Raw genomic sequence first — 17,714 nt, forward strand, 5'->3', positions numbered from 1 at the left:
TCTCACTGCCGTGACATGTTCAAGTTTACGTCCATCTTGATGTCTTGATACCAATAATTAATTGATTACGATCCCCAGAAATAAATCGTTAGTTTAAAAAATATGCGTCAACTGTACAATACTTCCGAAATTATAAAATACGTATAAAACAGTTACCAAGACTCCGCTCATTTTATCTTGTGAAGTTTGTCTCGTACCAGTATTTCGGCTAAGTTGTGACATAAATACAGTATCAGAAATTAACAATCAGCCACGTTCATACATTCGTGAGTTTACGTTTTTCCCTCGTGCAATTTAGATTGTCTCCTGCCATAATTACTCGGACTTTTACATGCCTAGGCTTAAATTATTACATGTTTAGAAATAAAAGCAACTTTTCATGTTATGAAATAATGTATATTTTGCGATTTAAAATGTTCATTGCCGACTATAAACGTTACGTTTTTCACTATGTTTTAGGCCTACTAGCTAATCTTATCTACTCTTAAAGTACCCACGGTATTTTCTGGTTGTTTATGGTTGTTACGTGACGTAAATAGCGGGATGGATTCGATTTTTGTGTCGTAATTTGCGTGAAAGTATTGTATTGGACTAAATGGGAACTAAACGGGACCTGAAGAATATAGTGCAAATAACGGGAAAACGTAAATAATGGTAAAGTAAATAAGGGGTTTCGCTGTAAGTGTACATTGTAAATAAATTTGCCTATACCTATATAAACTTCTTTTTCGCATTTTAAAGCAAAATATTGCAAAAAAAATTCCTCAAAAATTTTTAAAAATTTTTTCTTCATATATAGGTCGCACTTCATTTTTTCCCCATCAAATCTGGTAAAATTGCCGCGACCTATATGCAAGTAAATACGGTAAACTCTTTACATGAATAACCCTAAACTAGTGATGGGTCAATTCCTGTTTTTTCCCGGTTCTCGGTTCTGACTTAAAAAATAAAATAAACATTATTCACACATTATTTATGAGGTGTTTCAAGTCATAAACTATTGTTTTGGCTACAAAAAAGTACTTAAAAGCCTGTATCCAGACTTACATCTTCAACAATTTACTGTTTATAACACTGAAAATAATAATTTGTTTGTATTGTTTTGTCCTCAATGTTTTTATTGTATGCTTACATAGAAATGCATTGGCATAATGTTGCAGTCTTTTAGAGGCTATCAAAGCAAATTAAAAGGTTTAGTACAGTTTTCAAGCTACAGAAAACACACCAACCTATTGCAAATGTAATATGAATAAGTGAAAAATAATTCTAAATAATATAGAGGACACTTAATAAAACTGAAATGTACTATGTTAATCTAGCAATTACATCAAGAAATCTACATACCACCTATTTTAAAACATAGAAATTAAAAAAAAAAATTACAATAATGTAAATAAATAAAATGATGGTGAACTTTCAAAGAATTAAAATAATATCAAACTTATTGTCTACATAGAATTCAGTTTGTCTGCACAGTACTGCCAAACTTCGTATGGCACTTCTTACACAATTTGCACTATTTTGCCAGAATAATTTATAAGTGTCAACAAGTATTTCTTTTAACCAGTCAATAGTAAAAAAAGTCAAAAAATTTTTTAAACATTATTTTTATTGCGCGTCCGCAGGATCTTCGTCAACGCTATTAACACTAAAAACAAAAATATGCCACCTTCAAAGCAATCCCGTTTGCCTAAAAGAGAAAGTTACTAGCCATTCCGCTAGATGGCTGCAGATGCAGTGAACATACACTCCACAGCACTGCACAAAAGCATAAAATTTTAGAACGCCGAAAATTATTACGGAAATATTTCGTCAATTCTATTTAACTAATATGCTATGGAATTTACACTTTTAATTGTTATTTATACATCACCCATACTTACGTGTCAACTACTCAATTAGCTGCCTATTTTAAAAACCATTGAAACAAACATGGCATCTTTCTCTTCTCATCTCTCTGCTGAGGCACGTTATACAGTTGCACACATCGATGAACTATATGGCAGCTTCAACTGTTATATTTTGATTGTAAAACGTATTTTGTTTACAGATGTGACGAGACTATTAAATATTTTCACGTGTCATTTATTTTATAGTTAGAGATGTATATTATTCACACAGAAGTCCAAAAAAATAATTTGAACATTAGTTGAGCCATTTCATGCTGCAGTTAAATTGTAAGGAAGGACTACAAATTTTCGTAAAGGGTTTTGCTATACTGCCGGTACCGGTACCGACATTTTATCTACGGTTCTCGGTGACGGTTATAATGCTGAGAACCGTAGGAACCGAGAATAGAGAACTGGTACCGACCCATCCCTACCCTAAATCCTTGCTTATGTGCATACTTTTTTTCTGTGGTATAGATTAAAGTAAACGAAACTGTGGTGACATTATGTTAAATGACCTCAAATATGTCCAAACAAAAACCAAATTTACAGTTAGAGATGATGTAAAATCAGCCAACATCACTGACAAATTAAATAGTTAACTATTTACATTCTTTATTATAATCAAATGGCAGAAGACGATAGCACTGTATGCTGAGGTACTTAATTTGTAACAAATGCTTTTTTTTAATCATTTTTGCATAATCTTAGTTTCCTACTGAACTGTATTAGAGGAGCTTCACAATTATTATTTATACATAATCCTAAATTACTGCAGGTTTGTGTATCAGTCAAGTTTGTTTTATAAGTTACAAGAAATGAAAAATAATCTGCATACATATAACTAGGGGCTTTCCCTTCTCTTTCCAATTCTGATGATAAATTTGTCCTTTAGTACCCACGCTGAGCAGGAGTAACTAACAACTCTTTTGCACTCAACACTGATATAATTAACTATCACATTTGATCATTATGCTTTCAGACCAAGTACAATATCAAAAAGTAGAGAAAAAGTAATCAAAAATATTATGACTAGCCCTGAAAAATTAACCCACCAGCCAAAATAGGTAATAATCACTTTTAACTGCTTTAAAAGTTTAAATTAGGTAATTTAACATAAATATTTAAAAACATGAACTAACGAGCAATAAGAGCAAAACAACACACTGCTATCATACAACTACCTCTGAAATATATGATCAGCCGTTATTTACACCAAAGGTGAAAACCAATTACTGAAAATGATCAAAACACATAATAAAACTATTTATATGTTGAGAGGATAAGGACCTGCAATGATACAAAGTCCATATATATAAACAATATACTTTTTAATTATTAGCTACATGAGCTAATTTACTTGATTAAATAAGAAAATAAACATATCTTTCTGCCTTTATTTATTAAAATAAAACATATGAATAGTCATAGATGGCAGATCCACTACTGCAATAAAATTAAGATTCACACACTTACTTGTCGCCTTTAGGTCTTGACCACTGTCCCCGACCTTCAGCCATACTGCAACAATAGTTGTAAAATCAGTAATCGCCAGCCAAACTTACAGGTGTTTTATATTTCTATTCAGGTATATGTGAATGTTCAAAAGTCAGTCTTAGATTGTTCAATTAAAAAACATCTTTCTAATCACAACAATGAAGAAAGAGTTGTCTTTAACATTTAGAATATTTAACCTATCTTTTTCATTTCGGCCTTGTAAAAAAAAATATATATTTTTATCTATTGCGTATCAAAATATTTGACAATTCAATCAAAAGAATTTTAAATTATAATAATTTTACAATTTTTCGTTAATTGTTTTGATGAGTTTACCAAATAACAAAATAATATATTTTTTTTATTCCCATACACCTGTGGAATATACAAAATAGGTACTAGAAACAACTTTCTGCATAAAATTAACATTTAAAAAGATCTCTATTGTATATAATTCACACAAAGTTAATTATTTCACTAGTTTACTTTGTTTCTTTTGAACAATAGCAACATAATCACACCTAAACATAAAACATTATTAGAAATCTCCATAAGAATGTGTTCAGTTAACTGCACTTGTAAAATATTTATGTATTTGTTCTCTTGAACAATTTTTTATTTTAAGTTCTTATACACAGATCAAGGAAACCCTTTAATAAATACCGCTCAATTAATTAACAAATCTAAACTTAAACTAAAAATTAAATAAACTAGAAATAGTTTGCTAGTTGCAAGAGCACTTACTAAGTGGGTTTCCCCATGTAAATTCCAGGTGTTGGTGTGTGAGCTCTCTGCGTTATTGAGAAATCAACTCTGATTCTACGTCCATCTATTTCCATCCCTGTGCACTGTTCTTTGGCCACCTTCGCATCTTCAGAACTTTCGAAGTACACAAATGAGAATCCTCTGGAACGACCAGTCTGTAACACACAACGTACTTTACTAATTAACTTAACTCAAGACAATGCATTCATCACACAAATATTTAATTGGTGATCGTGCTGGAAAACAGCAAGGGCTCATAAATACCTTAGCATCTATGACAACTTGAACACGTTCCACAGGACCATACTTCGACATGATGTGGTGTAGCTGCTGCTCCGTTGTATAGATGCTCAAGCCAAACACACCCAGACACCTACTTGGCTGAGGGTTGTCCTGAAACAGACAGGTTCAATTTTATAAGTACAAAAACGCCACCCGGCAATCTCCAACACACGAGCTACTGGCTTTTGCAGATATTCAACATGAGTAAGGGGTGAAATGACCACAGTGTATTTCATTCTCTGAAGAACTGCGTACAACTAAAAAAATTCAAAAAAATGTCAACTACTCTTAAAGCTCAGCTTCACCCCCATGGTTGAATTTTTCTTGCTAATTCCAGATATTCATGACAAAATAAGGAACCTTTCGTGCATCAACCAGCTAAGGAAACAGAAATCTAACTGCTGGAGATGTGACCATGACAACTTAGTCTGACAAAAATTATAATTAAGAATAACAGAGAATAATCCAACACAAAAATTAACAAGAGTAATATGCAGTGGTTAATAAGTTAACCATCCGCAGGATGCCAACATGAAAATGCAATAATAACCCATCACTGGCCGGTGAAGTTGAGTCTTAAGAGGCTGGACAGGAAGTGAATCCAGACCTTTCAGCACACAGCCTTGCGAGTGAGCAAACCTCTTGTACACTAATACTGGTACTAATTGGTATAGGAGCCTCCAGTATACGAAACTGAAGTCACTAACGCACACTTGCAACGGAAAACTGCCCTACATTTTTGTCATCACCAACAACACGCTAAACGGTGCACGATAAAAACTTGTTCCCACGAAATGCAAGAATTATGAAGAAAAAAAATTTCAAGTGACGCGATTTACGAATACCCACCGACAAACGTGTCAGTAGAACTCCATGTTCTCCATCCAGATCATCACGTACATAATTTAGGACGGCTAGCAAAAGTGCAGCGCTGTCGTCGGTAGTCGCATACTGGCGGCTCCTTGTCCTGTACGTACCCGAGCACTCATCATTGCTTGCCAACTTCTGTCTCTCCCCATCTGACCGCCATTGCTCCACTCTTCCTGCCAGTCCAGACTCTACAGTGCATTCACAGACGTTTTCAACTCTTATAGCACTGCTTCAGAAACAACAAGTGACATTTACTTCCCTGCCTTGCCTAGCCTTCCACACACTTCTCAAGACTATATATAGTAAACTTTGTAAAACTTAAATAGGCTGTGTTTATCACCAAATAAACAACTCACACATTAAAAAAGGTGAAACTGATTTTACACTAGCATGGCTTGCAACAAAGCATGTAGCATCAAAAGACACCTTTCAAATAGCAAGTACGTTGTGCGTTTAACATTTGTATTTACCAAGTGTTTGACAGGGCTCTGCGAAGCTTCAAATTATAAGTCAAAACTAATATAATGTTCCTTTTGCACTGGATTCAATTTAAAAATGAATATTCAAAAATACTCTAAGCTCCAAAAGGAAAACTTATTTCTAATGACATTCTTTATACGCTTTTTCTCTAGTTAGAAGCTGCTTATTTTAACATTCAAACCATGTTTAAAATTTATTGGTATTAAATACTTCAAAAGTGCATAGACCATTATACAGAACTATCCAGCTAGTCGTGTAAGTTTTGTGGTTTGAATGTTCGAGATTTTAGATTGTAATTACATTTTTTTTATAAGCTACAAATTTTACTATAACTAGTTTATATTTTACGTGTTGGTGGGTGAATTGATCAAAATTACTTATTCTTTTGACTTAAAAATTTTTTGTTGAAAAATGACTATAAAAAATTAATACAGTGTAACATCTTTAATCCGGCACGCTTGGAGCTTTGTCAAAGCCGGATCATCAATTGTCAATATAGTTTTAATGTAATATCAAATATGAAATACAACACGCTAGAAAACATTTAACAATGTATTTATATGAAAACCAACAATAACAAGTAACATGGAGCAAAGTAAAAATAAAATCCCTTTAGGCACAGCCTACAGGCACAGGTAGATTTCGAAGTAACTATTTCTTCTGGAAATGTTTCAGAAATTTCTATAAACTTCTGGAAAATTTTAAGAACATAATGTACATAACTAACTATATGGTGTCCCATATTACAAAATTATTGATTTAATTAAACATTTTCTTATTTTCCATGCAGCGAAAATATTTTGAATGTTTTTAACTCAATCCATCCAATATTGAATACCTTCGAATAAAATTTCATATAATGCCTACTAAGGTAGTTATGCAACTTGTTTGACTGTCAAACACTATTTTTCATCCCTAATAAGGTGGTCGTAAAAAAATTTGCATTGGAGCTAGGTTTAAGAAAACATGGTTTTAAATAAATATGAACAAATTCAATAATTAGAAAATTTTAAATTTTTTTTTTCAAAATATGTTATATTGTGATAATTTGTTTCAGCCAGTTTTAAATAAAGTTTACGATTTATATAATAAATTATAATGTATTTGATGGTTTTTTAATTATTAAAAAAGTAAAAAAAAATTATATTTATTTTTGCATTCAACCTTTGTTATTTTCATCCCTTGCAGTAATTGTTTTACAAAAAAAAATTATAATCAAAAGTTTTAGTCAATAATAAGAAAGTTAAACAAAAATAAGAATGAATTCAAAAGTGTATGTGGTAGGGATGTTTTAATTTTTTTCTTATTCCAACCACAGGTTTTTTTCAACCCCTAGAAATAATGTTTTAAATTATCAAAAATTGTTTCTTACAAAGGTTAAGAAAAAAATTATAATATTTACACAAATTTAACTGATTTGATGGTGTGTCTACTAAATGAGTTATGAATTTCTTTTTGTATTTCAACCCATCTTTATCCACCCTTTGCAAAAATTGTTGGTTGTATCAGAAATTATTTCAGACAAAATTTTTAGATAAAGTTATAAGATTTACAAACAATTTTAACAGATTTTATGGTGTGTTAACAAAAAATAATTATGAATTTCATTTTGTATTTTAACCCTCCTTTTCCATGCTTTGCAGCCATGGTTGGTTGTATCAAAACTTGTTTCAGACAAAAGTTTTAGATAAAAATTATAAGATTTACTATCAGAACAGATTTGATGGTGTGCCTATGACGGTAGTTATGAATTTTTTTGACCAACGTTTGTTTTTTCCACCCCTTGCAGTTGTGATTGGTTTTATCAAAAATTTATTAAGACAAAAAAATTTTGGTATTACTCCTACGTGTTACAATACTTTAAAACTGATGTGATATTCGTCATATTATGGGAGTTAAAGCGATATATATATATATATAATTTTTATCTTTCCCCATTCATCCATTTGGATTGGATTTTGCCCATTAGCAAACTCAACAGATTTCCCATTACTTTATTTTATGTATGAATTTGGAAGTGATTCGTGAAAATTACAGCAGTTGTGTGTCCATAAATATGTGATTCTTCGAAATCTACCCCATACCAACAGCACAGTAACGTGACCTGGCAGCCAGAATCCAACTGCAAAGTCTGAATGAAACGTGTCAGATTACAGAGCACGCAGAGCCACTGAATGACAGACATTTAAATGTACCAGCTTTATACAGCAAACTCCTGACTATCCGGGCGCAGGTTATCAAGTCTGCGGCTTAACCATGTGCCAGATTTCAATTCCATAAACAATGAGCACAAAAATAATTTTTGACTATTAAATTATTTATTTTTTGAGATTTGCTGATGCAACATTTTATGCTGTGATTCAAAACAAAAAATTCTGCCAAACATAGTGCATACATACCTGGTATGTATTAGCACGTATAATGAACTTGGAAACTGCTAGAGCACTAGAGCACATTACAACCCCCCCCCCCCCCCCGGAAGCCGGGTGCGTTATGTTCCACGTGCCCGGTGGCTGTACCGTGACTCAAGCAAGCAATAACTAGCCTGCGTAGTTTCAAGGCAGCAGTCACAACCCACCAGTATTTTTTCTGTCAATCTTTAGGCAGTAATATCTAATAATAAATGCAAATTAATGGCACTTGACATTCAACCAAAATTAAAAATTACTGACCAGCTAAACGTAGCATACAGACACGTAAATTACGTCAATGTTTAAGTGATATGTACCGCAACTTTTTCTGTACCTATTAAGTATAACCTTAAACAATTTTTGTTTAGATAGTCTGTATGAAAAAATTTTTAAACTTAACTTTTTCTACTCAACATTTCTTTAACAGTGTTTTCTGGTTATCTGTGGACCCCTCTGCCAGTCACTACCCCAGATAATCAGGAGTCTACTGTATCACTTCCCCTTTGTTTATACATTATAAAATAACTTTTCATGGAATGTATTGAAAATATTTCATTGTGTGTAGTTATAGTATCAATCACGTTGCCAATGACAATATTTTATAAACGTATGAGGGGTAAAAAAAGAAGTGTGTCCCTGCCTACAGGTTTACTACATTTTATATGCATGTCCATTTAAGATCTTTGAACAGACATAGTATAATATAAGACCTGTTAAATGGTTAAAAGCACAACAAAAATTGCAAAAATTTAACGAACTGAAGCTGCAGGCATTAATTATTATGAAAATGTAATAGTTATTAAAATGTTGTGATTATAGCATCTTGATGAACAGTAAAAAATAAAAAAAATATTTCTATTAATTCTACTTTTTCAGAAAGATATTCAACCAAACATGTATTACATAATTTTAGTTTTGTCTCTAAATTGTAAATTTCTTACAGGGTACATTAAAACATGAATATGTTAGGTATGGAATTAATTTAAATCCTCCTGTAAATTTATCAAAAATAATTTTCTTGATATGACACCAGTGTTAGCAGCAAAATGGTCAAGCTGTATGAATTTTCATTAATAGATGTTCTGTGAAATAACTTTGTGGTTAATTATTTGTTCTCTGGAATTATATTCAGGATCAATTAAAAAACTTAAAATTTTATTTGTACAGAAAAAGACTGCTTCGCTCAGTCCTAGTTTAATATAGGTGTCTTTTCGTGCACACAAACAAGGTATTAATCTCAAAAGTAAAATATACTTAACAAACCTCTTTCTTAAGAATAGCATTTTCAAAAGTTTTGGCACTCACTATAATTATCTATTCGGCACAGTTAAACATCTTTACACCCTGCCCACTTTTAAGAAACTAAAATCTTCTAAAAAAAAAAAATGTGAATAAGCATGTACCATCACACAGCCAAATAAATATGAATACACAGGGAAAAGTAGACGCATAATAGTGACGAAGGGTTGTAATGTCACTTGAAACTTGGTTTGGTTCACGACAGCATTCTAGAAAGGCAAACACATTAGTAGAGCAATAGCCACCACAAAGTCTGAAATATTTGCCACTACTAACTAGTTTTATAAAAACCAAACACACTTTTTCGTATCAAAGCAACAGTCCATCAGAATCTGCAATTTTAATTTGAATCATCAAAGTTTACATAACCTACATGTCAAATTTATACTAATGTGTTACAACTCTTTTGCAGTTTCTTGGCAGATGTCTAAAGATTACAACATATTTGCAGATAACACACTGAACTACACAGTTTTTGCGATTGTGATTTGCAATAGTTTTCCATAACATTTCATAAACAAGTTAATTTTCTCTGCACAGTTCAAAACATATATCTATACCATATTCTTATAAACATATATATATATATATATATATATATATATATATATATATATATATATATATATATATATTACTAACATTATTCCATCGTTAAAGACTTTTACACTTAAATTTAATTTGCTGCTTTGATTATGTTCGCACGTTTAGAAAAAAAATTATTCATGAATAAAAAAATTGTTATCAAATATTTATTTCTTGTAAAATGGGTGTCATTCATACATAAACTATACACTTAGCTTTTACTGAAATAAGTGAAGAATGTGTCGGGTACCACCATTAAATGTCAGTTCTGTACGAAACAAGTGCACAACTATACTATCCCTCAACACAGCTGTCAAAAATTAGTTACACACATATGCTTTTTTTTTCTCAAGAGACTAAATGAATCTTGTATGCTCATATTTTTTGGTAAATCAATTTTTTTCCCCTAAAAAATATAAAAATAATACATAGCTACGAATATTCTGAACTAAAATAAACACACCGAAAGTGTATGTGGAAACACCTTTACTTAAACGTAGACATTGCAATCTAGCAGATGCACAACGTAACTACTCAGTACTGCAACAATATGCTTGATAGCAGCCCCTTTGGCATGTGTAAAGTTGGAAGACTGCCTAATGTCACATTGGATAGCAGAAAATGAAATGCTAAGTCGGTAAAAAAAAACTCCAACTATTTACAATGGTTAAAACCATCACAGAATGATGAAAAGAAACAATTTGAAGTTTAAACTAAATAATACTGATGTTATCTCCTTGACTCAGTGTAGTATGGGGAAATTAACTAAAAAAAATGGCATCACATCCTACTTCTTTAGTAGTGTTATATGTAGTTAATAATAAATTATTTACAGCTTTAATTTTATTTTATCTAAAAATTAAATCACATTTTATCATCAAAGTAAATTCATATTAGTTTGGTAAATACAAACCTTGAAATAAGAAAGTACAAAACTATGGTCCTTTCAGGTTTCTATTAATTAAGTTTGATTGTAGGTACTAAAATAAATTACCGTATTGGCCCGAATATAAGGCGACCTGCAGTTTCAGGAGGCCAAACAAATGTAAAAATAATTTTGGTAGAAAATAATGTGAAAATTCATTACACATACATTTTGTGTTGATAAATCCTTTTTGCATTTATGTATAACAATTAATTCATATTTATCACATTACTTATTTAAAAAAAGTTTGAATGGCCTACCCTAAAAGTCAAAAGAAAACAATTAGAAAATATTCACATTTTTCAGTATTACACTAGAAATTTTTTGGTATGTTCACTCTAATGCAGCTGCATCATTGTCATTTGTCATCTTCAGAGCTGTTTATTTGTCTAGAGCTCATTCACCGGCATTCCACCAATGTGTGATTGCTCATTTTTCGCAGTTTACTCATTACTGTATCTACGAATTTATAATTTTTACAATGGCTATTAATCACTCTTAAAATACAGCATTTAACTTTCTGTTTCACTTAAGCTATGTATTACTATTTAGTACAGTAGAGCACCCCTCAACCGGAATCATTGGGGGGAGGTCTATTCCGGTTATGGGAAAATTCCGGGTAAGGGGAGTTGCGGTAGGGCTGGCCTCCGGGCCGGTTGAATGACCTTCATTCAAGCAAGCTGGCAGGCACGTGTTTCTTATCTCTGTGGGTGGGTGGGTGCGTGCGCGAAGAGGACGATGAAGAGGGTTCGGGGGAGGTAGTACGACTAAAGCTGCAGTGTAGTGTTACTTCTGTGTTGACGTGCTAGTGATTCACACTTCCTGGAAAGTGTATAGTCACTGCCACGCACAGTTTACTTTTCACATACACAAGAATAACACTTCAAGCATCTCGTTTAAAAACACAGAGATAGAGAAATACAGGTAAATGTAGACTGTTTAATCATATATTAACATATAAATATGTACATAATACATATTTGTACACTAAATTGTCTACAAACTGAAAGCATCACACGTAAGTAAATGTTACTGGCTATCACATGTGTCAGCGTGTGTAGTGGGAGTCGGTGTACATACTCTCGGGCCGGCCGGAATTTTCCGTTTACTTGACATAGTGAAACAATAAAACTACTTATAGCATAAACATCTTTATAGTAATTCACGTCCGACGCGAAAACCAGCTGTGTATTTACACAATGCGCGGGAAAGACTGGCTAATAAGCTCTGACAGACGTGTGCGCACGTGCCTACAAGACATGTACAGTCAGGCAAAAGCAAAAACGCCTCATTCCAGTGCGGAAATGTTTTGGAGATGTTTTGTAATATTTCAATTTTTTTTTGGAAAATTAGTTCCGGATATCGGGAGTTCCGTTTGTGGGAATTACGGTTGAGGGGTGCTCTACTGTAGTGTGTTAAACGTAAAAAAGCAAACAAAGAATGCAGCTTGCCGGATCAAAACAAGTAGCTAGCTGCCATGGTGAAGCATACGGCCATGAATAATTTCGGTTTCGTGACCGCGAATATTTGTCCATACTACTCTCTTACAGAAAGTCTCAGTCCTATGAATTTTAAAGAATAATCAATGATAATTATGTTGTTTGAAAGGTTTTTACATAAATAAAGAGTGAATTACTGTGAAATTATTAAAATAGCTTTTGAAGCAACGTACCAAATTCCTGTAAACATGGCGTCTTCGTGCGTGTTCGGCAATGTTCGTTTTACAACAAACAAATATTGTGGAAACACAGTTGGCAGCCGTGAATTTTCAAACATTACATCCGAAATGATGTTAACATTTTCTATTTGTAAACGTAAACAATCGTTCTGAAAATAGCTGTGATATTTTAGTACAAATATTTCCGTTAAAAATCTGAAAATAAATTACCGTAAATGTTAACACGCGATTGTACACAAAGTACAAATATCAATTGTGTAATAAAAGGTTGCCATTTTGAGATGCTTCAACATTCACATTTTTACTCAAGAACAAATATTTTAATTTTCAACTTTAAACAATTGCGAATTACAGCAATATTAAGTGGATTTATCGTTTTCCCTTGAGGTAACGAAGTTTTAGTTAATATAAAAAATCGTGAACATTTTGTTTAACAATGTTTCTACTGTAGCTTTCAGCTTGGAACTAATGTTTGCGGTTCTGACGTCTTGGGTGCGAAAATAAGGCGACTTCCAATTTTCGCATCTCTCGTTTATGTAAAAATGGTCGCTTTATATTCGGACCAATACGGTATTACTACATTTTTAATTAAAATATTATACTTATATCAGTTTAAGGATTTTAAAAACTGAACAAAATTCCCTTTAACGCACTACATCTGCCTAGCGGGTTGTTGGCCTTGAAATATACTGCAATTTCTTCTGACGAGATGACCAGCTAATGTAAGTGTTGAATTTCAAGTTTGATGTGATACTGCTTGTCTGTCCACATTTTCAGCTTATTTTTTACCACTGCCAACTTGTAAAAAAAAAAATTTTCATTGTAAGAGTTAACGTAATAATGTTCTGAGTAATTAGCCGAAGATTTAACTGTTTTTGTTGATGAAATACAAGTTTCTCTAAGGTGGTATGTTGCCACATATTTGCTGGATGTGGCACAATAGCGATCATATTACAGTAAAGAGCATGAATCTGATTAATCAATTTTGTTACTTTGTTGATTTTTTTAGAGGTGAAGAGTTATCATATATTAACAATCTTTTACATATTACTGTGGTGCATAATAGTGACACAAAGTGTGGAGTCATAGTTGGAGATAGTGGCTGCAACTTATTGGTGTAAAATAGTTACCTTTTAATACTGTTAAACACACAAAGAATAGTGTGTAGGCAGTTATTGTAAAAAAGACTGGTTTAATCTAGGTATACAAAAAGCTGTTGAGTTTATGTTGTTGCAGCCTTGTTTTGTGAGCCATAAGATTAGCAGATTACTTGGGGGCAAGTAATGTATTGGTGCAAATAATTAAATATACATATATTATATTTAGAGTTGCATGCAACACTCAGCTAATATATTATTTATTTATTTAAACCAAAGAATTTAGGAGTGAGTTTACAGTGTTGGTAAAAAGATTTAACTGGTTGTGTTGATGTGTTTATATTGAAATTAGGTGCTAATGATAACAGAGTTGGTATAAAAAAAAATCTCAGACTGCTGTATTACAGTAAATTACTGCAGAAAAATCTATCTGTATTTATATCCTTGTTTATGCATATTTTACTTTGCATGTATCTGAATGGTTTGAAGGATTATCTAATGACAGTATTAAGTGCAGTGTACATAGTGTGGCACTGTGGAGAGTGCAATTCTTTTTCCATTTCTTCAGGAGCCATTTAAGTAGTTGTTTACATGAATAAGCAAATAAAAATATTTTGTAAATGCACCATACTGTTAGATATTTCCTTTGGTGCTGGGTGCAATTTGTTTGCAGATCAATGTAAGAAGCTTAGAACTAACTTCACTTATCTCCCTAGTTTCTTTTGTTTTTGTTTTTACCATTCTCTTTTATCTCATAGACTGTCCCTTTAGTTGGCTTGAAGCGAGGTAAGGGAATGGTTACACTGTCTGTTCGAGCCATCATGTAAAAACAACTGGACCAATTTTGATGATACTTTTTGTATTTAAAGGCTTATGATTACACTTAAAAACAAGTATATAAATTTTTCTCATTACGATGATGCTAGCCTGAGATATAACAATAAAACCACATTTTTCATAACCAAGTGAAACCAATATAAGGTGAGCTACCATTACAAGTTCATATTAAAGGGGGTCACAGTTTTGAGTGGCTCTTGCACTAACATATATGCCACAAAGGCGTAGCTGTAATATATATAAAGATTAAAAGATTAAAAATAAAAAAGATTGTAAAGAATTCCTAAAGAGTACTTCGAGCTTCCGATTGTTTTTCTCATACTAATCTACAGTTTTGCTCCAATCTCTTAAGAAATTTTGCACACTTGACCGAAACGCAAGGAAGATCACTGTCTAGGTGAGATTTCGGAAAAAAAAAAAATCACCCCTAAAGCAGAATTTAATTATTCTTGTCTTCAGCCTCTAGATCGAGGCATCATTAACATTTTCAGGAAGGCTTCAAGAAGCATCTTTATCGCTAAGTGCTTCGGTATGTTCAGATGGAAAAGCCAATCCAGAAACTCCAGTTGCTGGAAACTTTACATATGTTGGCTGCTTTGTGAGATTCGGTTCAGCAGGCAACAATTGCCACCTGTTTCAGGAAGGCTGGATTTCCTAAAATCTTCAGTAGATCCAGAGGCAAACATTCCTGAATATGAGCTAATGTGTGGGCAACTAAACAGAGTGATCTTAATTTTAAATCTACGTATGAATAATTGCCAAAGTGGATGATGATCTTTCATGTGAAATGCAGACCTGACATTTATGCATAAATGCCGAAGAAAGAGTAGCTGAACCTGAACCAGTTGCAGCTTTAGCATCACTTGTTCAAGCATATCAAACTATAACTATTTTTGAAGAACTATGTAGGAGCTCAAAGTAATGTACCCAAAAGTGTGATTATATCCATATGAACGAGACTACTTAGGGAAAGAAGAATATTAATCAGTAAGAAAGATAAAATACATAATTATTTAATTACATAGTAACTGTAATATGTGAACAGTTAAATACCATAGAGACTATGTTTTTACCATTTATTTAAAAACAAATATAGGTAAAAAATTAAATTTTATACAAAATCCTCTGAATTTAATGAAATCTTTTTAAAAAGGTATTATGTGTTCTGTGTGTTGAATGTATGCTGCTAAGTAAAATAAACATATGAATATTGTGACAGAATGTATTTTTATATGAAATGTGATGAGTTGCATCAGTAAATAGTAAGTACTGACAAAAGCTAAATTTGTATTTCTTGCTTGAAGTTGTTATTGCCACCTTCCAAAATGTTATTAACAGAGTTGTACAGTATATTTCATTCATATAAAGATGCATAGAGTACCAACGCCATGATACTGTATCAAACAGAACTTAATAAAAATGCAACAAAAAATTTTTTTTTCTAAAACAGTTGTACTTGACAACTTAAGAATTCAAAAATACATGCGTCCATAAGGAACGATTCAATTAGATATTTTTTTGGTCCGTCTTGTCTTACCATTACTTTATCAGTAATCTTCATTATTCCGAACAGTTTTTTTATCGGTTTTCTGTTTTTGATGTGAATTTTATAGTGTACATTAAGATAAGAATAGTCTTGATTCGTATTATTTTTATCAAATATTAATAAGTTAGGAATATTTTAAGGAAAAAATAATATGAATTAATACTTCTGTCCCTTTGTAATAAAGGAGTCTCCTCCAAAAAAGAAAAAAGTTTGTTCCACAAAGACGAACCGTTTGCTATTACGAGGTTATGTTATTGAGAGGTTCACTACATAGAGATTTTACTGTATGAACATAATAATTATGCATGGATTAAATAAAAATATAAAACTGCATATTTTTGACTACAGTAATCCGTCTCTAGTTGTCTGTCATAAAAGCTTTATGATACAGAAAAACATTTTTAACGACACATGCAGTGCACTTCCGAGCAGGAATCCCTGAACACAAAAAGTCAACAGTTCACATCCAAGGTATACTCACCCTGCTACCAATGTGCCGACGTCTTGATGACATCGGGCTTCTGGAATGGCTACGGTAGAACTCTTTCCGCCTGTCACTGTAGCCATAGTACTTGCCGCGAGGGCTGTAGGAGCGAGATCGTGAGTGGGAGTAGCGGGATCTATAGCGCTTGGGTGAGCGTGAACGACTGCGGGATCTGTAACGCCCGCGATACGACATCTTCCTTGAACGAGAGTGACTCCTATAAAAAGAAAATTAACTAATTTGAATGACATTCAAATTCTAGTTAACATTCACTAACAAGGGGAGGGCAAGACTTGGGAAATACACTGGAAAATTTTTGAAAAAATCCTTATACTAATACATGGTTCCCACTCCTTTTAGCTAAAAAATTTCAAGCACTTTTCAAGCACATTCAAGGACTTTTTCAAAAATTTCAAGGACCCAAATATTATGAAATAATTTCAGTACGTATATTTTGAAAACATGCAGAATTTTTTTTTTCCTGTCTATTACTTACAAGAACAGAAAGACAAAAGCTTATCGGAGGAACAGTAACATTGCAAACTGGCTGAATTTAACATTAAACCGAACATTAAACATTAAACAGAACAAAAACATTGATGACACCATAACTGCCGATAAAAATAGTACATAGAAGATATCTTATCGTATGCCGTCGAAAAACGGGGCATTAATCAATGTAAAATTTATTTGAACATACCATAAATATCGTAAAATTAAATTGCTGTGCCCCACTTTTAAATTGTTCTAAATAAATACAACGTAATTATAACTCTTACAAACAGTGTAAATTTTATCAAGCACTTTTAAACACCTAAATGTTTTTTTCAAGCACTTTTAAGGGCCCTTGATTACTTCAAACCATTTCAAGCACTTTTCAAGGACTTTCAAGGAGCGTGGGAACCCTGTAATAGGTACTATAGTAAGTTTCAACATCACAGCGACCTAGGTAGTAACGTACTTGCTTACTGTTCAGATATTTGTTTCGATTCTCGCTGATGGTCATTTTTTTAATAAATCTACTGTTTACAAATACAAATAATTTTATTTTAAACAAAATATTTTTTTT

The 17,714-nt window shown here is 32.4% G+C and overlaps 1 protein-coding gene across 5 annotated transcripts in view; it reads right to left on the reverse strand.

Annotated features, from left to right (window-relative positions):
- Nucleotides 1-17,714, reverse strand: part of LOC134534092 (transformer-2 protein homolog beta-like) — a 46,364-nt gene that overhangs the window by 21,048 nt on the left and 7,602 nt on the right. For 3 of the 5 annotated variants that reach the window (XM_063372125.1, XM_063372129.1, XM_063372126.1), the window contains exons 3-7: nt 16,643-16,862; nt 5,411-5,491; nt 4,416-4,544; nt 4,131-4,306; nt 3,366-3,410 (exon numbers count right to left, since the gene is read on the reverse strand). In XM_063372125.1, the coding sequence (XP_063228195.1) occupies nt 3,366-3,410; nt 4,131-4,306; nt 4,416-4,544; nt 5,411-5,491; nt 16,643-16,862 (651 nt within the window). The remainder of the gene's footprint in view (nt 1-3,365; nt 3,411-4,130; nt 4,307-4,415; nt 4,545-5,410; nt 5,492-16,642; nt 16,863-17,714) is intronic. The other 2 variants (XM_063372127.1, XM_063372128.1) reach the window with 1 other exon arrangement.

Source organism: Bacillus rossius, chromosome 7 (assembly GCF_032445375.1).
Source record: "Bacillus rossius redtenbacheri isolate Brsri chromosome 7, Brsri_v3, whole genome shotgun sequence".
In the NCBI taxonomy this organism is placed as follows: Eukaryota; Metazoa; Arthropoda; class Insecta; order Phasmatodea; family Bacillidae; genus Bacillus; species Bacillus rossius.